Source organism: Bufo gargarizans, chromosome 9, assembly GCF_014858855.1.
Source record: "Bufo gargarizans isolate SCDJY-AF-19 chromosome 9, ASM1485885v1, whole genome shotgun sequence".
NCBI lineage: Eukaryota > Metazoa > Chordata > Amphibia > Anura > Bufonidae > Bufo > Bufo gargarizans.
The window spans coordinates 97,522,866-97,549,079 of record NC_058088.1 but is presented as its reverse complement, the minus strand read 5'-3'; the positions used below and the strand labels follow the sequence as shown (position 1 = coordinate 97,549,079).

The 26,214-nt window shown below is 45.0% G+C and overlaps 1 protein-coding gene across 2 annotated transcripts in view; it reads right to left on the bottom strand.

Annotated features, from left to right (window-relative positions):
• Positions 1-549: 549 nt before the first annotated feature.
• THOC2 (THO complex 2) overlaps positions 550-26,214 on the bottom strand; it is a 141,315-nt gene continuing 115,650 nt past the window's right edge. The window contains exons 34-39 of one of the 2 annotated variants that reach the window (XM_044269083.1): positions 20,578-20,715; positions 17,869-17,935; positions 13,418-13,569; positions 11,548-11,624; positions 5,170-5,214; positions 550-1,375 (exon numbers count right to left, since the gene is read on the bottom strand). In XM_044269083.1, the coding sequence (XP_044125018.1) occupies positions 5,187-5,214; positions 11,548-11,624; positions 13,418-13,569; positions 17,869-17,935; positions 20,578-20,715 (462 nt within the window). In that variant the 3' untranslated portion in view covers positions 550-1,375; positions 5,170-5,186. Of the gene's footprint in view, positions 1,376-5,169; positions 5,215-11,547; positions 11,625-13,417; positions 13,570-17,868; positions 17,936-20,577; positions 20,716-26,214 lie in introns of those variants that run through there. The other variant, XR_006386832.1, reaches the window with a different exon arrangement.

The following is a 26,214-nucleotide window of genomic DNA, read 5'->3' as shown; positions in this document are numbered from 1 at the left end:
TTACTTTTGTGGCAATCTTAGCTGCCATATTTCATATATAATATTTTGAACACATTGATGAAAGCATTAGGGTGGCAGTTCTGGACATGATAGCTTAACCAGCCCTGCACAGACTCAGTCTTACATCTCTGTCTCATTAGCTCTTGCATGTACCCGCCACTCAAGCGATGTGTCATGTGATAGCTGGAATTATACATGTGTACATGGGGCTTATACCACTGTATATTGAGTGATTAGGAAGGCACGGACAGTAATAAACAGTCTCCGCTTCCTCTAGGGACCCCAGTTGTCACTGACGGTCAGCCCGGCCCTCCACTAGCTGCCTATATCCCATGCAACATGGCAACAATAGAGCAGATCTTGGGGAAACAACCAAAGAAGTCTGTGGTGTGGTGTGAGGAGCACATTGACAGAATGTTTTATGTGCAAGTCGTCAGTTATCGGCAAGACCACAGCTTTTATTCCAAATGTCGAGGCCGTCCCAGCGGCATGCAATTCAGCCAGTAAAATGGATGATAAATGTACAATAAAGCACAACACACACAATGATTTACGACCCATTGAGAAAACTATTGTTTATTTAGAAAAAAAGCTTACACTGGTAGAAGTTATCAGTTAAAAATTTCCTTAAAAAAGTCTTTGAAACTTTTCACACTATAGTTCGGCGGTACAAAGCTTCTGTACTTGTATATTTGAACCCTAACTCCTCGCGAGTGACAATTATTCTCCCTTGATTCAAAAAACATTATGACAAAACAGAATAGTGTTTGGGGACAGTCAAGTAAAAGGCGTGCTTCCCACGCTCTTCTTCAGACACGTTACGTTCTACACAATATACAAACAATTGCTCTCAATTCGCATGGAAACTGTGCGCCGCAAGCCTCACATACAAGGCCAGGTAATAAATAAAACTGAGGTTAAATGAGATAAATTCAAAAGCTGGTGAATAACTGTTTATTTCCGGTTGCAACAATTAAGAAGGATGCATTTCATATGGCAAATAATTGCAAAGTTTCAGGCAGTTTTTCTTCTCCGACAACCAAAAGAAACTCTGTACACACTAAATGGAACCCTATCTGCACGGCGGCAATCCTCGGTTTGTAGCACATTGTGCTTAAAATTATGGAATAGGTAAACACTTTCAGCCATGTACTGAAAATAAACGTAAAAGAAAACTAGCGACACATTAAAATACAGTAATGCACAACTTGAACATTTACTTGATGGTGAAAAAATAACTGAAAAATAATTTAAGAAGACGCAGTTGGGCCTCTTCATTGAGAGAAGTCTGTGCAAATCATATTGTGGTGAATAGACTCCTGGATACATCTTATCATCCAGCTGCAGGATCCCATGTACTACTTCAAAGCGTATTCTGCGGAGAGAAGGAAAAATGTATAACGCATTAAAACGTCATTTTGCAGCCCACAAACCACTGTGGGTCTGTGCTTCGCGTTTTGCAGCAAAGTATGGGACATATAGGGCTGAAAGGATTACTTGATTGTATCAAGCAACTCATCACAAAAAATCCTCGATGCACATTTTTGGCATCGAGGATTCGTTTGCGTCATGTGACCATGGAGTGCGAGTGAAGCGTTTGCTGTTACTCACGCTCCGTGGTCCCCCGCCGGCTGGCACCAAGCTGCACTGGATCCTGGCTTACACACTGTGATGTCAGGTCCTAGTGCAGCGCAGGCAGAAGAGGCGGATGGAAGATTTCTGGCATGTCGGCAGCGCCCCTACAGGAAAGGCAAGCATTTTATTTCACTGGCACTGGGGACATGTCTAGGATGGAGCACCTAATGGCCCTGGGAGGGGGGGGGGGGGGGGGGGGAGATGTGGGGTCTAGGGGTTAGCTGATGAGTTTTTATATAAAAAAATAAAATAAAATAAAAGTTCTTTTAAATTAGTTTTTTGTTATTAGAGAACTCGATTAATCGGTAGAATACTAGATTACAAAAATAGTCAATGGCTTCAACCCTAGGGACATATCCTATCTTTTGTGGTGTGGCCGCATGGATAAAGCCAGTGGGTCTGCACCAAGATACGGCGTGCACATCATCGCTACAGGCTGTAGCAGTGATACGTCAATATCACTTAGACCCGCGCACCAGTCACATGGTATGACATGAACAAAGAGTGGCAGGTGTCCCAGGGAACAGGGGCACAGGAGTGGCAGGGAACTGGTAAAGTATTACTCATTCCTATTTCATAGTATTTCTGTAAAAAAAAAAAAAAAAAAATTATATATATATATATATATATATATATATATATATATATATAGGTGCTGGACAACCAGTGTATATGATGTGATGACAGAGTGATCCCAAATGCATTGTCTGTATCAGTTTAGGTACACAGAAAGCAGTTAGTCATCCTGGGTAGGCAGGGGCAATCAGGACTCTGACAACCTCTCCTAGGAGTCCTGTCAGGATTTACCGTTTACTCAGAAATCTGCTCCAAATCATTGTTGCTTAAAAGGCACTGACTTTTGAATGAGCTAAAAAATTTGGGGTAAAATATCTATCTATCTATCTATCTATACACACACACACACACACACACACACACTTACATTAAAAATGTTCAACTGTTTGCCCTACGTAGCGTTTATTTTTTCACGTAAATTGCAGGCTGCTCTGTCCCCTTCATAGTGAAATCTGTCAGAGAAGCCGTCTGCCAACTCAGTCTTTAAGGCCAGACAGACGAGCCAATTGAATGCAAGAAACTTGCAGCGCGTGTCAGTGCGAGTACCCATTCTCTGACAGGATCATACAGCATTATAATGATTTATAATGCTGTGTGTCCTTGCAAGACCTGAAATCTACTGAATTACGCAGACATAATGCTGTCAGTGTAATTCTGTAGATTCCGAGACTCTCAGGGCCACACAGCCATAGGGCTCATTCAGACGGCCGTATGTTGCTTTCTGCATCCCCATTAAATTCTATGGGGCCCCAAAAGACAGTGTGCTGTCTGCATCTTTTCTTCCGTTCCACGGCCCAGCAAAACAAATAAAACATATCCTATACTTGTCAGTGAAAATCAGGACGTGGCCCCATTGAAGTCTATGGGTCCGCAAAAATGCAGAATGCAATCCGTTTCTTTGCGGACATGCTGAACTATGCACATAAAAAAATAATTAAAAAAAATAATGAAGGAGGATCTGCATTTTTGCGGACAGCAAAAGACACACGGCCATCTGAAGGAGTCCTTATAAAATCATTATAATGCTGTGCGATCCTGTCTGAGGAGCGGCGGTCAGAACTCCCACTGACACACGCTGGGATTTTCTGGCATTGAACTTGCTCGTCTGTGTTTAGCCCAACTCATCTCTGCATTCCTGACAACCCATGAACACGGATTTAAGCTGAATTTTTATCAATTATCAGCGTTTAGGAATGCAGAGATAAGGGCTAGAGACTGAGCTCTTTAAAGTGAAATCCATTAGGTCCCCTGACAGATTTCACTGGATGAACAGTTGAAACATTTCTAAGAAAGACCTACTGGAGAAATGTTTTTAGTCCCAAAAAAATGCAGTAATAATAAAGACTGCATCCCAGGATGTTCATAGCTTTTAAAAGGGATCCTGTCTGCTCCAGCAAGGCCTAATAAGTACAGTATTACATGGATAGACACCGGTCGCTGGCTCCGGATCACAGATTCCCTTTAAATCACTGGTGATGACACCACAGAAGCAAAACTTTAGTAGAGTAGTTGGGGGAAGGGAGACACAATCCAAAATTCTACTTGGATCAGATTTTCAAAATAAGAGGATCCTCAAAACAAGTGTAGCTGCTGCAAGAGCCAAATCTGAGCTTAGGCACCTCACCTGCACTGCTCCTCGGAGCAGGGGCCGGGGGGGCAGAATTCTGGCTAAAGAGATGAATCGATTTGTTAGAATTCATTCGCTCATCTCTAATTTACGCCTTTTTGCGGGTAACAACTGTTAATGCTGGGACCATCTCTTGATTTAGAATACGCCACAAATTCACAGTTCTTGTAGTAAAGATGCCTTGTCACCTCTGGAGACTGAATTCATTTTACTTGTCTTTTAATGGGTTTTACATGGACCAGCTTTTCATCATATTTTGTAAGGCCTCATGCACACGGCAGTGTTCCGCGGCCGAGAGCGGACCGTGGAAACCCGGCCGGGATTCCTGTTGACAGCATGAGTGCACGGCGTCATAGCAACCAGTGACGCTGTGCGCGCATGCTGTCAGCAGGAATCCCGGCCGAGTTTCCACGGTCCGCTCTCGGCCGCGGAACACTGCAGTGTGCATGAGGCCTAAGGGGCATTTAAATACTTAAATTATTCATGTCTTCCCTTAGACACCTCTTCTCCAGACCAAATAAATTCCATTCTTTTACTCTTCCCTCATAACCAAGACCCTCCATGCCCCATATCAGCTTAGTTGGCCTTCTCTGTACATTTTTTAGCTCCAGGGCATCCTTTCTATAGTCTAGTCTAGTGTCAAGAACTTAAATGCATTTTACAGAGTAGGCCACACCGCTCTGTAAAGTAAGATCATGCCTATTAATGCATGACAGTATACCACTGACCTTACAATCTACAAGTACACCCAAATCCTTCTCTACAAATAACTCTCCAGATTTCTCTCATTTCTCCTAGTGCATGCCTGTAGATTCTGCACTGATGAGGGGCAATCACCCCGAAACAGCTGTCTGCAGATGAGGTGCTGGCTTATTTAATATCCAAGTCATGTCTCAAGGCTTATTTTAAGAGCTGAACATTGACTTATAGGATAGCTGCCTCGCATCTGGTGGCATTAGAGGCAAAGCTTGTTAAGAGCTCATTTGCATTTCTTCCCTCCCAGAACTCCAGAGGAGCATGTATGGCCTACAAGTCTCCTCACACGGATTAAGGTGCTGTCTCCCTAAGGAGAGTTAGTTCCCCCTTGTAGATTATTAGTACACAGATACACAACTTTACATTTATCACTTTCATTCATACATTCACACTGAACTTTATTTACCAAAAGGATGCCCAAAGCTCCGTGTCCAAGTCACCTTGTAAATGGTGCATATCGGTAGGGTATCCTAGCGGTATGCCGCCAATGTAGAGATGAGGCAACCCTTTAATGTGTGTCTTCCATAGGCTGCACTACACTACATCACACACATAACCAAGAGCAGAAAACTTACCTTGCTGTACGTAGACATTATCTGTGTTTATCCGAAGATTTATGGGTAAACCATTAGTTAAGGAAACCAAGTCAGAGTTTCAATCAACAGTTTTCATGTAAAAGTCATGGTGCACCTTACATTTAGGCTACATGCACATGACTGTTGTGTGTTTTGCGGATCCGCAAAACACGGATGGCGTCCATGCGCGTTCCGCCATTTGCGGAACAGCACGGACAGCCTTTAAATATAACTGCCCCAAAGCACAGGCAAGAATAAAACAGGTTATATTTTTTTACGGTGCCACGTAACGGAGCAACGGATGCGGACAGCACACAGCCCCATTTGCGGCCTAAAACAGCCGCCGTGTGCATGAGGCCTTACTCTAATACAGAGGAAATAATTCCAGGTGTTTAACATGGATAATTACACTATTGAAAGGGGCTCAGGCTCCTGATATTGATGCCCTGTCATCAGGATAGGTAAGGCAGGGAGCAGGAATACAGGCATTTCTTTTGTGAGTGATGGACCGTGCAGAGCTTTGATGAAAATGCAGTTTGCTGCTCTAGGAGTCTTCTCCAAAAAGAAGAAAAAAAAAAAAAAAAAAAAAGGCATAATCCAACAAAATGCAAGCAATGCACCCAGGGCTTTTTTTCTGGCAGAACGCACCGGAACAGTGTTCCGCGACCTTTTGACATCGCAGCCTGCCATGCTCCAGCATGGCGGGCTGCGATGTATCAGCGGGGAGGGACTGGGAGGAGGAGCTGGGGGGCCGGTGCGTTCACTGTGTTCCGGCCCCGCAGCTCCAGTACAGTTATAAAATGTGTAATTCAATTAATAATGGTTCAAGATGCCCCCTCTGTAGTATAACATTCAATATATCCTACTCACAGGGCTACTGTTATATCGTAATGCAGGCCGGCCGGGCAGACGTCTGCCCAGCCTATTTTATGAATGAAGCAGGCGGCGCAGGCATGTGACGTCAGTCAGCCACGCTTCCGGTCGTCTGCATTACGATATAACAGTAGCCCTGTGAGTAGGATATATTAAATGTTATACTACAGAGGGGGCAGCATGAATTATTATTAATTGAATTACACATTTTATAACTGTACTGGAGCGGCAATGGGGGGTCTGGAGGACACCGTTACGGGGTGGGGGGGGGATTTCTGTGGATGGCACTGTTATAGGATGGGGGATCTGTGGATGCCATCCACCGATTCTCCACCCCATTACAGTGCCATCCACCGATTCTCCACCCCATTACAGTGCCATCCACCGATTCTCCACCCCATTACAGTGCCATCCCCCGATTCTCCACCCCATTACAGTGCCATCCCCAGATCCCAACAGTGCCATCCCCAGATCCCCCATTAACAGTGCCATCCCCAGATCCCCCATTAACAGTGCCATCCCCAGATCCCCCATTAACAGTGCCATCCCCAGATCCCCCATTAACAGTGCCATCCCCAGATCCCCCATTAACAGTGCCATCCCCAGATCCCCCATTAACAGTGCCATCCCCAGAACCCCCATTAACAGTGCCATCCCCATCTGGGGGTTGCTTTGCTGGGCTGGACTTGTATAGCCCCCCAGCCCCCCCCCCCCCCCCCCCCCCAATTTTACTTGCATCCCTGTTCTCTATAGGGGCGGTTTTAGGGGGGGGGGGTGAGTTCCACCTCCTTTTCTCTGAGGAAAAAAAAAAGCCCTGAATGCACCACTTACAGTTCACAAAACCAGCAAGTGCACTGTAACGTAAAAGGGTTTTCTGGGATTTTAATACCAATATTAGATGGGAGGGGATCTGACTTGGTATCTCTGACGACTAGCTATGTGCAGGGGCTGTTCCGCTCACTGTAGCATCATAGTCACCCTTGCAAACAGCTGATCAGCGAGGATGCAGAGAGAGGGAACCCCCTGCTGATCTTATATTAATAACCTATCCTAAGGAAAGGTCATCAATATTAAAATCCCAGAAAACTCCTTTAAAAGAGATTGTGTCATATGCCCTGTTATGGTATATAGATGTCTTACAGGGGATTTCCTACTCTTTCCCTCTATGGGTCACAGTGGAGAGCTACTAACAAAGTGTTAATTCATCCATTAATTTAAATGGGAAATACCACAAAATAGCCAGACCCAGTTTCTCCTGATCCATGAAATAAGCTAATCACCAGGCAAGTGTCAATTTAAATAGGTGACTTGTGGGCCCCGAAAATGAAGCTACTGTCCCCCATGCCATAGTCGTAACTAAGAAATTCACAATTATATTGAATAATGCAATCTCCAATGAGGACGTTTTCCAAATCCATCTTTAAAAGGTTACACGTTTACTGGTAACTAGAAGAACTGATAAGTTCTATGATCTATGTAATTGGCGCACATAATACGATGCCTGAGCAATGCTTTCTTAAAGGGAGTCTGTCAGCAGATTTACCCCTTTTTAACAGTTGCCATACCGCTGTAGCCGCAAAACAGATGATTAACACGGTACCTTTATATGCTTTGGTGGACTTTTAAATATGCCAAAAACGAACTTTGATGAGGGCTCGCAAGTGCCCAGGGCGGAGTCCACCGTGTTGGAGCCCAGGCAGCTCTGCCTCTTCGGCTCTTATCCCCACCCAGCCTCCTCCTCTGCTCGCCTATCTGTTGTCTCTCCCCCTCAGCGAGATCCCGCGCCGACGCGATGACTTGCTTGGTCGGAGCATGCGCATAAGCTACTGCGATGCTGTGTCAGCAATGGGCATGGCAGTGCGCATGCCCCGGCCAAGGAAGTTATCTCACCAGCGCGGGATCTCTTTGAGGGGGAGAGACAACAGATAGGCGAGCAGAGGAGGAGGCTGGGTGGGGATAAGAGCCGAAGAGGCAGAGCTGCCTGGGCTCCAACACGGTGGACTCCGCCCTGGGCACTTGCGAGCCCTCAAAGTTCGTTTTTGGCATATTTAAAAGTCCACCAAAGCATATAAAGGTACCGTGTTAATCATCTGTTTTGCGGCTACAGCGGTATGGCAACTGTTAAAAAGGGGTAAATCTGCTGACAGACTCCCTTTAAGGCTATTTTACTGAACCAAAAGGGTTGTAAAAAGGAGATTTTTGTGGACTCGCCTGTAAAATCTCTTTCTCGCTGAGTTCATTGAGGACACAGCTCCCACAGTTTTTTTCCATTGTTACCGCGAATGGCGGTGATTGGTTATTTGCTGGGTTTCAGTTTTAGTTCATACCTACTGATGTAGGTAATGTTCTGACTGTTATCAGTTCTTTTCTGCTACTCCTACTGCTTGGGCACAAAAACTGATATGCTCTCTCCTGACTGGGGAGGGTATAGCTGGCAGGGGAGGAGCTATCACTTTCTAGCCTAGTGCCGCCTCCTAGTGGCAGCAAGCAGCCATATCCACGGTCCTGTGTCCCCTAATGAACTCAGCGAGAAAGAGATTTTACAGGCGAGTTCACAAAAATCTCCTTTTAATGCTCGTATTATTGGGGGACACAGGACCGTGGGAAGTCCTAAAAGAGTCCACGGGGAGGGAACAAATAATACTCGCCCATGGAAAAAACTGCCCTCTCGGACATTCAGGTCACTGCTGCCCGCAAGACTTTACAGCCTACGAAAGCTTCTGCCAATGCCAGGGAGTGCAGCTGGTAGAATTTTGTGAACGTGTGTAAGGAAGACCACATTGCCGCCTTACACAACTGGACAGCTGATGCATTATGGAAGCGAGACCAGGAAGCGCCAACTGCTCTGGTTGAGTGGGCTGTGATTACAGGGGGCGGAGTCCTGCCCCAATAACGGTATGCCTCAGTGATTGCTAAGCGTATCCACCTGGCAATCGTTACCTTAGAAGCGGCACATCCCTTACGAGGACCGTCAGGAAGCCTGAATAACGAATCCGTGCGGCGGAAAGAGCTAGAGACGGCCAGATAGATTCTCAGAGGACGAAGTACGTCCAGTTTGTGAAGAGAATGCTCCCTGGGAGCTGGGCAAAAGGAAGGGAGGACAATGTCCTCGTTAACATGGAAGGCCGAGACTACCTTCGGTTGAAAAGAAGGTACGGGCCAGAGCACCGCCTTATCCTGATGAAGGACTAAAAAGGGTTCCCTACAGGAAAGGGCTGCCAACTGTGAGACGCCTGATGGATGTGATAACCACCAGGAATGCCACCTTCCAGGAAAGACGACGCAGGGACACCATCCAAAGCGGTTCAAATGGAGCCGATTGGAGTGAACCAAGAGCAAGGTTTTAAAATTGGGCCTTTCGAGGCCAGAAGGCGCCAAAGCAAAATAGACAGCGTCGACACATGAGCCTTTAAAGGAGCCAAGGGGTAGTCCCAATTCCAGACCGGATTGTAGGAAGGAGAGAATCTTGTAAAGAGAGAAGCATAGAGGAGGGAGATTACGTTTCTCACAAAAGCCGAGATAGGACTTCCAAGTCCTGTAGTAGATTTTGGATGAAGCTGGCTTCCTGGCTCTGATCATGGTGTGAATAACCATATCAATGAAACCTCACCGTTTTAGGCTACTTTCACACTAGCGTTCGGGCGGATCCGTTCTGAACGGATCCGCTCATAATAATGCAGACGGAGGCTCCGTTCAGAACGGATCCGTCTGCATTATTTTTAGCATAGAACAGCTAAGTGTGAAAATAGCCTAGTACGGATCCGTCCAGACTTTCAATGTAAAGTCAATGGGGGACGGATCCGCTTGAAGATTGAGCCACATTGTGGCATCTTCAAACGGATCCGTCCCCATTGACTTACATTGAAAGTCTGGACGGATCCGCACGCCTCCGCACGGCCAGGCGGACACCCGAACGCTGCAAGCAGCGTTCAGCTGTCCGCCTGTCCGTGCGGAGGAGAGCGGAGCGGAGGCTGAACGCCGCCAGACTGATGCAGTCTGAGCGGATCCGCCTCCATTCAGACTGCATCAGGGCTGGACGGCTGCGTTCGGGTCCGCTCGTGAGCTCCTTCAAACGGAGCTCACGAGCGGAAACCCGAACGCTAGTGTGAAAGTAGCCTTAAAAGGGTGGTTTCAACAGCCATGCCATCAAACAAAGCGAATCTAAATGCTAATGGAAGGCATGGCCCTGAGAGGAAGGGGCCATGGTGCGTTTACTAGGATGAGGTCGACGTCGGAGTACCACACCCGGCAGGGCCAGTCCAGTGCGATGAGAATTGCCTGAACGCCCTCAGGCTTGATCCTGCGCAGGACACGCGGCAGGAGAGGAAGAGGCGGGAACACATACACTAGGGAGAACTCGTTCCATGGTGCTACCAGAGCGTCTGCAGTGCGTGCCTTTGGATCTCTTGTGCGAGAGAAGAAGGTGGGAAGTTTGTGGTTGAACCTGGACGCCATCAAATCCACCTCAGGACGACCCCACCGAAGACAGATCTGTTTGAACACCTACGGGTGCAGGGACAATTCTCCGGGGTCCAGAATCGTCCGGCTGAGAAAATCTGCCGCCCACCACAGGATTTTTGCCAACTCTCTCATCAACACAGGTCCTTGGGTACCAATGCTACCACACAGAGTACGCGGAGCACACAGGGTCCAACTGACCGCGAGGGAACTTTAGACTGCATACAGTACATGCAAAGTGTGTAACAATAGGCAGGCGGGGGTCATTAGTGGGAACAGACATGCCTGACTAGGGCTGAATGACCGACTCAGGGCTGGGGAGGGTGTAAGGGTATGTCCTACCAGCAACCGAGGCTACAATGGTCCTGTGCTTTCTTAGATACGCGGCTGCAGTGAGAGAAGCGCGCGAATGAGAAGAAACCGTCCACTGCAGCAGCGGGAAACCAAACCCCGCCTCCTGAGGGATTAGCCGCCTGCGGCCTATGCGCCGAAGAAGCCGGGGCCTAGCCACGGCCAACCGAGAATGTTCGGTCAGCCGCTACTTAAAAGGGACTGGGGCTGAATATACTGCTGCTTGCGGCAGCTGCTAAAAAACGCGCAGCGGAGCGGCTGCCCGTCGGACAATATGCAGGGAGGTCTGCCTCCTATGACACTAAGCTAAAAACTGATATGCTCTCTCCTGACTGGGAAGGGTATAGCTGGCAGGGCAGGAGCCATCACTTTCTAGCCTAGTGTCGCCTCCTAGTGGCAGCAAGCAGCTATACCCACGGTCCTGTGTCCCCCAATTATACGAGCGCGAAATGATAAAAACCTAAGTGAGGAAAGACACGTATACACTGAGGTGGAGAACTGACATATTGAGAATAATGCACTTGTAGATTTCTAGTCTATGAAATCCACTTAAAACTACTAAACAAAAGCGGACATGAGAAGGTATCGGACACACTGTGCATTTCATATCGAGGGGTATCAGCTAAACCTGCAATATACAAAAATCAATGGAACGTACAAGGGCCCAGTTAGGGTCTAGTATCATAAAAAGGATATTGTTTCTTCTCCTCTTTTCCTCCAGCGCTATCGCGTTTCTCTTTCTTCTCAGATTTCTCCTTGTCGTGTCTAGATTCCTTTAAGAAAAATACAAAAGCAGAAGTGTTCTTACCCTGCTCCAGAAACAGAATTAACTTTACGCTGATAAAAGAAACCCCTAAGGTTATGGATTTCGCTCTTTGCTTATTGGAATTCATTAGCTCCATCTGTTCTGGATGACTTTATACAATAAGCGTGACATTACATTAACATGATGCTAATATCTGACCGGAAAATAGCCAGAAATAGGACAACCAGGAGGACAATAGTGCAGACGCTCAGAGAAAAGTGTGTGTATAGATTAGTCTCTCTGTGCATATTTTTTGCCTTGGGAATGTGGAGGGAGGGGATGTGCTGATGATTACTTATTACACCCCCGCAGTACGGGCAGGAGAAATTACATGGTTATATAGAAATATATGCAGCACAACTGCCAAACTAGTGCTCCTGGTCTTTGGAAGTTTATGTTTGGATGACATCATGTGTAGGGACAGCCTTGGGACTAGTCGTCCTGTGTGTGGTTTCTGAAGAGCACCCCAAACATCCAGAAAAGCAGCCGCACAGGACAAAGCTTGTATTATTGTACACTATGGAAGGAGAGGTGGTCAATAAATGGCATTGCAAAGGGGATCCTGCCATATAATGCCAACCTTAATCAAGTACAGATAATGTATTAATTACAGATCACAAGGAGTAAAACCATGTAGGAGAGGCCTTGGCATTCTGACATTAACTGTCTCTGAGCTTGTTTCATGTACTGCCACACTTCAGAAACATACGGATTTGCACATTTCTCATGTAATTGGCAACAGATCATAATTAAATGGGAGACGACATAAATTTACATAATATACATCCCAAAATAAAAAGAACTGTCTTTCTTGTACATTTAACTAGTTATCCACAGCTCACAGATCTTGTTTTCTGCAGATAATTCACAAATAACTGATTTATTGTCAAAGCAAAAGCAAAGTCATTTTGCGTTTTATTAGAACCATTCGATCTTCATATTGTTAGTGCTGATGTCCATTACAGGCATATGATAACACTGTCTCCTCTATGGAGCGGGCAGGTGCTGGTGAAGTCTGTCACAAGCATCTGCCCAGTGCAAGGTCAGAGATCCAGCACTTCCATGGGCAATCAAAGTCTTCCTATTTCTGACAAATTCACCTGATTTTTAGCAAGATCCGATTATTAAAGTGTGACCACTTTTTAAAGTGTAGGTCAAGTGATTAGGATTATTTTTGCAATAAACTTTATTAGGAACTTTGTACTAAATAAACTGGTTCTGAAGCTCAAATCCGTGCTGCTGCTCCCCTACACAACTATAATTGACCTTTACTTCTGCCCGATCTCCCTGACATCTGTACACTATTAGTGATGAGGGCTGACCGCGTATGTGCGCTCTATCACCAGCACGCTCACTAACTAATGAGCAGCCAGGAGAGCGGCCAGTTAGCGCACCATGCAGAAGGCAAGGAGAAGCGGTTCTACAATATGCAAGGATAGCTATAAGGGACAGTATTAGATACGGTAAGTATTGTACTGTATAGAAATATTCTACAGCATAAAAATAAATACATCCGTTATAGCAATACATAGAAGGGAGGGTAGCAGGACGGCTCTGCGTGTAGGAGTGAGCCAAGAGGGTCTTCAGCCTTCAGTATTGTGGTGAAGCCAGATTTGGGACTTCAGAGCCAGCTTTTTACTAAAAAGTTACAAAATCCCTTAATAAAGTAAAGTAAAGTATATTGCAAAAAATTTATAAAAATAACTCCTAATCACTTCTACACATTAAAAAGTGCCGTTACTCTTTATACAAAATATATACCTTCTTGCTGCTGGAGGAACTTTTCTCCATCTTGTCTGATTTCATTATTTCTGCCTTCTCTTTGTTTGAGGATTTTGATTTGCTTCGGTCTTTCTCATTAGAGCGAGGGGAATCAGATGGGCTCTCGCTTTTACTGTGTTTGGCAGAACCACCTAAAACAATTGTGTAAAGAAAAGGTTATATTAATTTAATATAGAATAGCTTAGGTAAGGGCTCTTTCACACTTGCGTTGTCCGGATCCGTCGTGTACTCCATTTGCCGGAAGTGCCCGCCGGATCCGTAACACCGCAAGTGAACTGAAAGCATTTGAAGACTTCAAAATGCGTTCAGTGTTACTATGGCAGCCAGGACGCAATTAAAGTCCTGGTTGCCATAGTAGTAGTGGGGAGCAGTATACTTACCGTCCATGCGGCTCCCGGGGCGCTCCAGAATGACGTCAGAGCGCCCCATGCGCATGGATGACGTGATCCATGCGCTCACGTCATCCATGCGCGTGGGACGCCCTGACATCACTCTGAAGCGCCCCGGGAGCCGCACGGACGGTAAGTATACTGCTCCCCCGCTCCCCACTACACTTTACCATGGCAAACAGAACTTTAGCGTCCCGGCAGCCATGGTAATCATTCAGAAAAAGCTAAACGTCGGATCCGGTAATGCGCCGAAACGACGTTTAGCTTAAGGCCGGATCCTGATCAATGCCTTTCAATGGGCATTAATTCCGGATCCGGCCTTGCGGCAAGTGTTCAGGATTTTTGGCCGGAGCAAAAAGCGCTGCATGCTGCGGTATTTTCTCCGGCCAAAAAACGTTCCGGTCCTGAACTAAAGTCATCCTGATGCATGCTGAACGGATTTTCCTCCATTCAGAATGCATGGGGATAATCCTGATCAGGATTCTTCCGGCATAGAGCCCCGACGACAGAACTCTATGCCGGAAAAGAACAACGCAAGTGTGAAAGAGCCCTAAGAAAAAAAAAGCTACACGTGTCCAATATGTTTTACATAACCATGAGCAAGTCGTATATGGAATTATACAGTAAGGTTACTGGTAACTACCAGTATATACACCGTCCACTACAATCACTCTGAAAGCTATATAACATTGAAAAGCATTATCTAATGGCAGATGGATACAAGCCTTCTCCATCAGACACGCACACTGGGCCTGCAACTAGCTGATAAGAATTAGGCTTCTCTTCACATACAATGTATCTGCTGGGACACTCCCAACGTACGTGTGGCTGTGGCTGTGGCTGGTACTGCAGCTTAGCTGGGAAACCGTGCTAGACGTGTCTGCACTGTAGTGAATGGGCTGCAATGCTGGGTATAGTTGGGGTAACTTACAAATAGGGCATTCAAAGAAATAATACATAGGCACACTTAACTTTAAAGGGGTTGTCCGGGTTCAGAGCTGAACCCGGATATACCCTTATTTTCACCCAGGCAGCACCCCTCAGGATAGCATAGCGCTCCCTTGCCCTGAGCTAGATCGTGCAGGACACATGCTCTTTTGTTTATCATAACACACTGCCAGGCAGAGGCTCCCGCCCAGCAGTGTGTTTGGTGACGTCACCAGCTCTGATGGGCGGGCTTTAGCGCTGCCCTAGCAGTTTAACTGGCTAGGGCAGCGCTGAAGTACGCCTAACAGTGACGGTGACGTCACCGGGTTTCCTGGCAGCTCCATGGAGAGCCTGGTTTGTCACCGGAACTCCTAAAAAATGCCTTTGCCCTGCGCGATTTAGCGCAGGGCAAAGGAGAGCATCGGAACATGAATGGCTCCGATGATCAAGTCAGGGGGGCTGCCGGCGTGAAAATGGGGATATGTCCAGGTTCAGCTCTGAACCCGGACAACCTCTTTAACAGGTTATCATTTATGCAAGGAAACCATTAAAAAAAAAAAAAAAAATTCTTGCAACTCCATATTCTGACATATTCTAAAGGTTTTGTATTTTGTGGGGCGAGCTGAAGATTGTTATTGGTACCACTTTGGGGAACATATTTTAATCATCTTTTATTTTAAAAAAATTGGCGGGGTGATGAACAGCAAACTGGCATCTTCTATTTATTTGCACTCACAGAGCATAATAAATATTTTAAAATTTTAATAGTAAAGACATTTTAACATGTCACAGGTGTGCCCTGTCAGGTTTAATAAGTGGGATTTCTTGGCTTATAAATGGGGTTGGGACCTTCAGTTGCGTTGTGGAGAAGTCAGGTGGATACACAGCTGATAGTCCTACTGAATAGACTGTTAGAATTTGTATTATGGCAAGAAAAAAGCAGCTAAGTAAAGAAAAACGAGTGGCCATCATTACTTTAAGAAATGAAGGTCAGTCAGTCCGAAAAATTGGGAAAACTTTGAAAGTGTCCCCAAGTGCAGTCACAAAAGCCCTCAAGCGCTACAAGCCAGAAACTGGCTCACATGCGGACCGCCCCAGGAAAGGAAGACCAAGAGTCACCTCTGCTGCGGAGGATAAGTTCATGCGAGTCACCAGCCTCAGAAATCGCAGGTTAACAGCAGCTCGGATTAGAGATCAGGTCAATGCCACACAGAGTTCTAGCAGCAGACACATCTCTAGAACAACTGTTAAGAGGAGACTGTGTGAATCAGGCCTTCATGGTAGAATATCTGCTAGGAAACCACTGCTAAGGACAGGCAACAAGCAGAAGAGACTTGTTTGGGCTAAAGAACACAAGGAATGGACATTAGATCAGTGGAAATCTGTGCTTCGGTCTGAGGAGTCCAAATTTGAGATCTTTGGTTCCAACCACCGTGTCTTTGTGTGACGCAGAAAAGGTGAACGGATGGACTCTACATGCCTGGTTCCCACCGTGAAGCATGGAGGAGGAGGTGTGATGGCGTGGGGGTGCTTTGCTGGTGACACTGTTGGGGATTTATTCAAAATTGAAGGCATCATGAATCAGCATGGCTACCACTGCATCTTGCAGCAGCATGCTATTCCATCCGGTTTGCGTTTAGTTGGACCATCATTTATTTTTCAACAGGACAATGACCCCAAACACACCTCCAGGCTGTGTAAGGGCTATTTGACCATGAAGGAGAGTGATGGGGTGCTGCGCCAGATGACCTGGCCTCCACAGTCACCGGACCTGAACCCAATCGAGATGGTTTGGGGTAAGCTGGACCGCAGAGTGAAGGCAAAAGGGCCAACAAGTGCTAAGCATCTCTGGTAACTCCTTCAAGAATGTTGGAAGACCATTTCAGGTGACTACCTCTTGAAGCTCATCAAGAGAATGCCAAGAGTGTGCAAAGCAGTAATCAAAGCAAAAGGTGGCTACTTTGAAGAACCTAGAATATGACATATTTTCAGTTGTTTCACACGTTTTTGTTATGTATATAATTCCACGTGTTAATTCATAGTTTTGATGCCTTCAGTGTGAATCTACAATTTTCATAGTCATGAAAATAAAGAAAACTCTTTAAATGAGAAGGTATGTCCAAACTTTTGGTCTGTACTCTGTGAGAGAGAGATAGAGATCCACACACACTTTTTTATTATGTAAAATTTGGAATATATAAAAAAAAAAAATTCACGTTAATTTTCAGTCCCCTTAATTGACTTGAACATGTGATCCTTTAATCGCTTGTATCATACGCCATACTCATACTACACTGTTGCAATCCATGGAATGTTTATAGGATTCCTATTAAGCCCTATGCAGGCAGGGCTTAAGGGGCAGTTTGCTATGGCAGGCCTGATTTACTTCACAAGGTTCCAGGCTGTCATAGCAACCGACCAGAACCCTACAATTTTGATGCAGTGTGTCCAGAGGAACCCTGCTCTCTGTCTAACTTTTCCACGGTTACTGAGGGGTTTTAGTAACAAGCTCCATACTTTCCACCTACCATTGCCTGCGACTAAGGAGCTTTATAATTGGTTGTTGTCAGGCACAGACGGTGAGCTGCTAAGTGTGGAAAAGGCCTCATACATAGACATACGCGTGAGACTAATTTGTAAGTGTAAAATTGCTTGTTCAGGCGTCTATTACGCATGTACAAATGTTTCTGCAACCACTGTCAAGAAGATTTACTTTAAAGTGGTTGTCTCATCTGAGACATCCCCTGTCAGATTACAGCCATCATAATGTTCAGCTGATGACCCCTGGTATGCATCCCCAAACCCTCATTCAGTTAATTGGCCCTAGTCCTGCTCCCTGCAGCAAGACATTAGTATTACGTGGATGGATACAGGTCCGTCAGAGTGGGAGCCATTTCTAAAGAACAACCCTTTGCTCTGGCTCATATAGAGGGGTCTTAAGTATACAGACCGGGGTTGTCTTCACGAGACAAACCTTTTAAAGTCAACCTCCATCCAAAAATCAGGTTTCCAATTATTTGGAAAATAATTTACCTATATATAATGAAAAAATATAGTAAAATAGGTTTAGGACCATCATCACTATTAAAAGTGATTAAATATTGGGACACTCACTAGTTCCATTCTCTTCTTTGCGTCTTTTTGACTCCAGGTTCACCTCGCGGTCGCTGTTTGAGTGATCCTGTCGTGCAAGAATCAGAATAGCGTTAGTAAAATGAAGATTTCCAAAGCATGATATACAGTAATCGCATTTGTGTGACATGTATTGTGTACTAGCCTTGTTATATAGTACAGAACTGCCTTTTTCCCCCCATCATACCAAGCTGAAAAACCAGTGTGACCTGCAGCGTCGACAGTTCCACTATATCTATTTTAAAGATAATCTGTCACCTGGTTTAAGCATAGTAAAGTGTTACTACTGCCGTGTACAATAAAATACCTTACTTCTTGCTGTAGTCTTCATTTTTTGTTTCATGGTTTCATTAGCGATAAAATGCACCTTTTGAGTAATGCAATTGAGTGTCCAAGATGCTCAGAGGGGCGCGGACTGCCTGTGCGATGTAGAAGCTCCTGAGGGCAATAGCTTTAAATTTGTCACTGGGCTCGGCGCATGCGCAATGACACATTTGAAGCTGTTGCCCTCAGGAGCTTCTACATCGCGCAGGCAGTCTGCTTGAGATTTCACATAGTGGAGGGGGCGGTGGCAAAGAGTTCAGGTGCGGGCAGCTACTTATTCTGGAAGAGGCGTGCTTGGGCTCTAAAGGAAGGCGGGCTGGGCACTGTACGGGGGAGTTACTGGGCCCCAGAGGATAATAACGCCCCTCTGGGCACCTTGGACACTCATTTACATAACATCAAAAGTGGATTTTATCGCTAATGGAACCATGAAACACAAAATGAAGACTAAGGCAAGAAATAAGGTATTTTATTGTACATGGCAGTAGTAACACCTTAATATGCTCAAACCAGGTGACTGATTCCCTTTAAATTCAGGTGCTACTAAATCAATTATAGGCTCCATGAGAAGAGACTAACATTACATGAGTTGCGGGTTCAGTTAAGGACTATTAATATTATACTGTTCTTTAACAGTCTTCAGCTTCAAGCACAAAGCCATATCCGTTTTTGCCATCTGCAAAACAGAGATACTGACAGTGTGCTTTCCGCATTTGGCAGCCCCTTTGAAGGTCATGGACGCCTTTGCAGACATTTTCTTTATTGCATGAGTTTACGACAAAACATATTTACAAATGGTTGTGATTACAAATGGTCCACTGTGTCTTCTGCAGTGTGTTTTACCATGCACAGCAAGCCGCTGTATGCTGGTCAGTGCTCATTTCATCAGGTCAGCCTTTATCTGGTCTCCTGAACACAAATCAAAGTTGAAAGCCAGCCTCCAAAAATTTAATTCAAGCAACCTTCTAATCCAGATGGAAAATCTGGCCATTCCGTTCTCCCACTGGCTCCATCACAAAATGGCCACCACAGCGCTGAGGTCCATTCAAGGGCAGCCGAGGATGGCAGATCTCAGAATAACACTGCACACAGTGCACAGTGCAGTCTGACACAGTGGCAGTCATTCTGGGATGAAAGCAATGGAAATGCAGAAAGGAGGCACAACGGATCACATGGAGGGCACCAGGTCTGTGGTCTACACATTAGCGATGTACTGTGACAATTTCAGGATGAACTGGAGGGTCGCTTGAAAGGCCTATCAGCTTTAAGAGTTCTCATAATGGAAAATAAAATATAAAATCTTGATTAATAATAAAAAAGTCACTTGAGTAACAACTTGCAGCGTAGTAAAAAAGACCCAAGAGAGAGACGACAAACTACTTTAAAAAGGTCACTTGGGGTCAATCTGGGCTTGTGTGAACTGATCATTCACGCTCTGTGATACCTAAACCCGCAAATACAGCCAGACAAGACTTAAGAGGAACTGTGCCTAATGCCGCCAAAAAGCAAGCTAAAAGATGGCCGCTTTCTTCCAAAAAGAGCCCCACACCTGTCCATGGGTTGTGCCTGGTATTGCAAACAGGTGTAGTTTTGTCTTCAGAAGAAAGCAGCCCTGGACAATCCCTTTAATCACTGCATGAGTGACTTCCGGGAAAGAGCAGGAAGCTGGGCAGAAGTCCAAGGCTATGTACTCCATTTCTCACAATCGGACTTGGGCTAATACCCTGTTTGTTCATCTTCCACTGAGGAGTCAAAGTGCAAACAGATGAAACTTGTTAGGGTGCTTATGAGGGTTTATAAAGGCTATCGGACAACGGGGAGGTTCCCGACACGGTCATCCTGTTTGTGCGCGGTCTCCAGGATCACAGCTAGGGTTACCAGGATGGAATAGCGAAGGCATCTATCTGGCCATCTTGCCCAGTGCTCCATCAACACCTGAAGATAGAGCAATGCTTCTCAGGAAACAGCAAGACTTTTCCTATTCTTGTACCACTTATAACAAAGCTGATGGTAAAAGACCATAAAATGTTAATTCTGTAGATCGTTACGATAGACCGTATTCTGCTTTGTGAATTGGAGCTCCTGTATTTTTTCTCGTATGTTTCTTGTACTGCATTATTGGTTCTATGTGACACGTTAACTGGAGATGTTAAAAAGTATAGATATTCAAAAAGATAAAGATATTCCCCTATACTGTGATTAAACTTCCCTTACTGCACCACCTAAATAATAAGCAGAAATGTATCCGGGCCCACTGTAATGCCCATGAACCCCACCACCTGTCCCTTGGCGGATTACAGTCACTCTTGGGCATCCATTTACTTAGCCGTGCAACACTAGGAAAATCACAAGAGATGCGACACAAACCCTTTTTCTCTCTTTTCTTTCTTTTTCCTCCTTTTTCTCTCTTTCGCGGGAACGTTCCCTTGTTTTATCGACCTCTTTCTTCTCTACCTCTCGCTCTTTGCTCTTGGATGCTGGTGGGGTACTGTGGTTTACGTAGTGCTGTTGAATGAACAAGACGTTACAGCTTCTCATTAACGCGTCCTATAGGTAAGCATCAATCTGCAAGCCCTCATGTAGGCTATCCCACTAGAATCTTTTGGAGATTAGTTCATATGTACCAGAATGAGCCACACGCTCTGTTTTAAAGGCTAGCAAAAGCCAAACTGCGCACTATCCATAATAAATATAGGTCCATCAATCTGTAAAATCATAAAATTACAATAACCATAAAATACAAGATACACTGCTACAGCAGCATAACAGCCAGGTCATAAAGGTGGCTTAGGCGGTGTTCACACCTAGTCTCATTCCTAAGTATAGATGTATGCAGCTGTTTGCATTACCTATTAACTCCTTTGTAAGGGAAAGAAATGTATAAAACGCAACATACTTTTGCAATAACCTCTTGTATTTAAAAAAAAAAGTTGACTATGCATTTAAATTAAAAAGAAAGAACTACAAAGTATGCCAAAATATCACTCTTAGCAAATGTTGAGGCCATTTACAGCTATAATCTTGGGCATATGTACACATTTACAGGGTGGTCCAAAAGTAAGGAGACCCCTTGAATAAATGGAAACCAGTGGTTGGTAACGCCATCCTGTGTGGGGCATGTCACTAATAGGAAGGGGGCAAATCAGTGAGGTGCGGTGTCTAACATGGCAGTCATTTAAAAGCTACAACCTTGGAACCAAGTCGATATTTTCAAATGGGAAGGGGTACATGTGACATATTTATCCGATAGAGAATTTCCAGAGGAACACAATTCTGTGCTTAAATGTGGTGTGCCTTTATTCCAGCCAAAGTTATTAACAATTTTCTCTTTGTTACAGACCGATCTGGCTGCGAGGATGGGACAGAGATTGTACCAATCTCTGGGGAGTGCAGTACCCGAGTCATTACAGTGGATTCCAACGCTCGGCACCATAACAGACAACCCATCTACCAAATAGGTTTTGTGTTAGACCTGCCAATTGTGGGTCCTGTTGCAACTGCTGTGACACCCATTGTAACAATTCAAGGGAACCCACATTCGGCAGGTCCAACACAGAACCTGTTTGACGAAATTTGACAAGCAATTTGCCAACTGTGCCATGGTCTGTTAGGGTGGCAAGCGTTAAAATCTGCAACGACTCGGGTACTGAGCGCCCCAGTGATCAGTACAATCGCTGTCCTCTCCTCACTAATCTTGCAGCCATATCTGTCTGTAACAAAAAGAAAATGGTTAATGACTTTGGCAGGAATCAAGATACATCACAATTAAGCACAGCTGTATATTCTTCATCAAATTCCCTATCCAAAAATATATGTCACACGCACCCCTTCCCGTCTGAAAATGTCAACGTGGTTCCAAGATGACGGCTTTCAAAATGACTGCCATGTTGGACACCGCACCTCACAGATTTGCCCCCTTCTCCTTAGCGACATCCCACACACAGGATGGCGTTCCAACCACCGGTTTCCATTTATTCAGGAGTCTCTATAACTTTGGACCGGCCTGTAGTATAAATGAGATGCACAGAGGCCCAGGACCACATACTGTGCACCCTGGCAACTGCTGTTCGGGTGGAGGTTTTGTTTCCATCAGTCATTTTGCTACAATATGAAATAAAGTGCATTGAAGATTTTAAAGTGCTAGATTTTCCATCTTTTGCACCCTGGCATGTATGGAAATGCAAAGGAGACATCGCTTTTCCTACAATAATATTTTTTTTAAATTAAATAAGGACAGATAGATATAGAGCATAAAAAAGAAACACAAATGAAAGCAGTCAATAGTATAATGAGAAGAGCGGCAATACAGTATGCCAACCATCTGGTGGGCATAGAGAAGACCCAGGAGAGACGCTGACGTGAGCTGAATGTAACACAAGGGTGATGAGGCTCGAGGGGGATGGTGAAGAAATGACGGGCTCACAGACACTGGGGGCTCTGTTAGACAATCCATCATATTTAACAGGAAGAGCGCAGCTCTATTCTGCCATTAAAACACAGGACCTGATGGACCCAATTATAACTCATTGGAGTCCGTCAGGCACGGCTGGTGTCAGTCAATTTGCCAACGTGTTATATTTAGTTTTTTACTGCTCTTATGAGAGAAAAAAAGTGAACAGCCTCAGCCTGACTTCACGGCCTTCCACAAGGAAGGAAGTCAAACACCCCAGGAAGTCAAACACCCCAGGAAGTCAAACACCCCAGGAAGTCAAACACCCCAGGAAGTCAAACACCCCAGGAAGTCAAACACCCCAGGAAGTCAAACACCCCAGGAAGTCAAACACCCCAGGAAGTCAAACAAACACCCCAGGAAGTCAAACACGTGATGAGCGCAGTGATGTCATCAAAAGGTCCTTTACCCAGGTCCTAAAGAAAGAAGAGGAGGGCAGCTACGTGACCAAGTGGATGGGGCGAGTTAAATTTGTTCAATTTTTTTTTTTACCCCTCCATCCATAATTTACTAAGCATTCTATATTAAGAATGCTATTATTTTCCCTTATAACCATGTTATAAGGGGAAAAAATGAAATCTACAGAATACCTAACCCGAACTTCTGTGAAGAAGTCAGGGTTCTGGTCTGGGTACCAAACATGCAGATTTTTCTCACGTGCGTGCAAAACACATTAAAACGCTTTGCACTCGCGCATTTTCCTGCATCCTATCCTGCCCTCACACGCGACGCCCCTGTGAAAGAGGCCTAAGGGCTTGTTTTTTGTGGGACAAGTTGTACTTTCTAATGCCACCATTTAATAATGCATTCAATGTAGTGGTAAGCGGGGAAAATCCAAATGGGGTGGAATTGGGAAGAAAACGCAATTCCTCCAGTTTTATGTTTTTTTTTCTTAACAGCGTTCACTTTGTGGCAAAACTGACCTATGCCATTCATTCTCTGGGTCAGTACAATTACAACAATACTATATATATATATATATATATATATATATATATATATTTTATGTCTAAATACTGTAAAAATAAATTAGAACTTAAAAAAAAAAGTTTTTCAGAGTTATGTCTACTGAGCTGCGTGGAGGCTCAGTTTCTGCAGGATTTTTTTTTATTGATACCATTTTGGTGTGCGACTTCTTGATCACATTTTTTGGGGGAATAAAAGCCATGAAAAAACTGCTAATCTGCCATTTTGAAACTTTTTCGGTTACGCCATTTGCCGTATTAGAAAAATAAATTTTAATAGTATGGGCGTTTTCAGGCGCGGTGATGCCCATGTTGTTTATATTTTTTGTTATTTATGTATTTAATTTTTTTTTATTCTAAGGAAAGGGTTGTGATTTACATTTTTACTTAAAAATAAATAAATAAAGATTTTGTAGCCAGTATAGGATACCACATTTTTTAGCCAGTATAGCTACCACATTCACAATTTTTTATCCAATATTACTGCACTCCATACAGGAGCATGGTAATATGTGAATTGCTGATTTCTTATGTTGGTCTGGCCAACATAAAAATTGCAGCTCTAATACGCTGGGTCTCTTCAGAGAGACCCAGTGTATTAAAGTGAATTGCCGGCATCCCCATGGGCTGCACGAGGATGCCGTTTTTCACCGTTTACATGCAGTGATCACACTTGATCACGTCATCTAAAGTCTTTAACGGTCTTAAGGGTTTGAAACAGCAGAGACCCGCCGACACCCGCAAATGGGCGCTATGTTAACACATCGCTGGCAGCAAAAGATTTAAAGGTAAGCCAAGTCTAGAAATTAATGATAAACAGATTTTCTCTTATTAAAATTATGTAAATCTGCATGATTTTGCCTATTCCCAGGTTTTTTTGCAGAAAACGCCGGTTAGGCCTCAGGCACACGACCATTGTGTGTTTTGCGGTCTGCAAATTGCGGATCCGCAAGATATGGATGGCGTCCGTGTGCGTTCCGCAATTTGCAGAACGGCACGGACAGCCATTGATATAACTGCCTATTCTTGTTCCCAAAACGGACAAGAATAGGACAGGTTATAATTATTTTTTTTTATGGACCACGGATCAGAGCAACGGATGGACAGCATACGGAGTGCTGTCCGCATCTTTTGCGGCCCCATTGAAGTGAATGGGTCCGCATACAAGTCGCAAAAATTGTGGCTTGGATGCAGACCAAAACATTGGTCGTGTGCATGAGGCCTTAAAGGTGGGGTCCCATTACAAACCTGTATCCTTTATCCAGAGCATAGTGATTTGCAGGTGTCTGACTGCTGGAGCCAATCATGAGAATCGGGTCCTGTGTTCAGTACTCGAATGGTGCGGTGATGGACCTGTACTCTATCCCTGAAAGTCCCGTAGAGTTGAATGGAACAGCATTGGTCTTGTGTGACTGCCAGTCCATTCAAACTGAAGGCCTCAATTCTTGAGATTGGCAGGGAACCCAGCAATCTGACACTTATCCCCTGTCCTGTGGCATAACGACTTTAATCGCCTGCTGATTTGTTCCATTTTCAGCTGGGAAAAAGCTAAAAGAGTTGGGCTTAATAAAGGCAGGACTTAATCCTTTTGTGCCAGTGCAGAAATACCACAGGAGGAACGATCCTGCTCCAGCTACTTGTCAGACAAAGGACAGTGAGGATGAGCGGCATTTTTTAATATTTTAGTTTTTTTTTGCAAATGAGACAACATAGGATCAAATGAGATGAGCAGATTAAGGGAGAAAATGCTGGGATATAATGTACTTTTATTGTGCACATCTCATGTTACTATTCCTCTGAAGGGGTTGTCCGGGTTCAGAGCTCATTTTCCCCCCGGCAGCATCCCTGAGGATAGCATCGGAGCATCTCATGCTCCGATGCGCTCCCTTGCCCTGCGCTAGATCGCGCAGGGCACTGGCTCTTTTGTTTCTCATAACACACTGCCGGGCGGAAACTTCCGGCCGGCAGTGTGTTCGGTGACATCACCGGCTCTGATGGGCGGGCTTTAGCCATTTTACATGGAGAGCCCCGGTATGTCACCGGAACTCCTAAAAAATGCCTTTGCCCTGCGCGATTTAGCACAAGGCAAAGGAAAGCATCGGCGCATGAACTGCTCCAATGCTTGAGTCAGGGAGGCTGCCTGGGTGAAAATGGAGGCATGTCCGGGTTCAGCTCTGAACCCGGACAACCCCTTTAAGAACTTTCAAAAGCAATTTACTTGTTTTATCTGTTCTTCATACCGGGCAACAGGAAACATCATTATAGCTTCCAGGGGGCTGTCATCAGTCTTGCCCAAACCCATCTGACAATTCTTCCTAATTATACAGTAATAAGCCATCACCAGGCAGATAAGACGGCTGAATCCAAAATGACCATCCATTACTGCAGTAATTAATATGCTACAGTGGGCCAGGGGCAGGTTTCTACTGGAATTTGTCCAGAGATCATTAACCCCTTCACGCAACATCACGTACATGTACGTGGGGGAATGTGGTGCCTCACCGCATCCCCACGTGCATGTACGTGATCGGCTTCACTGTCAGCGCAGGGACCTGAGCGCTGAAGATTCAGTGAAGCCGGCGTGCTGGG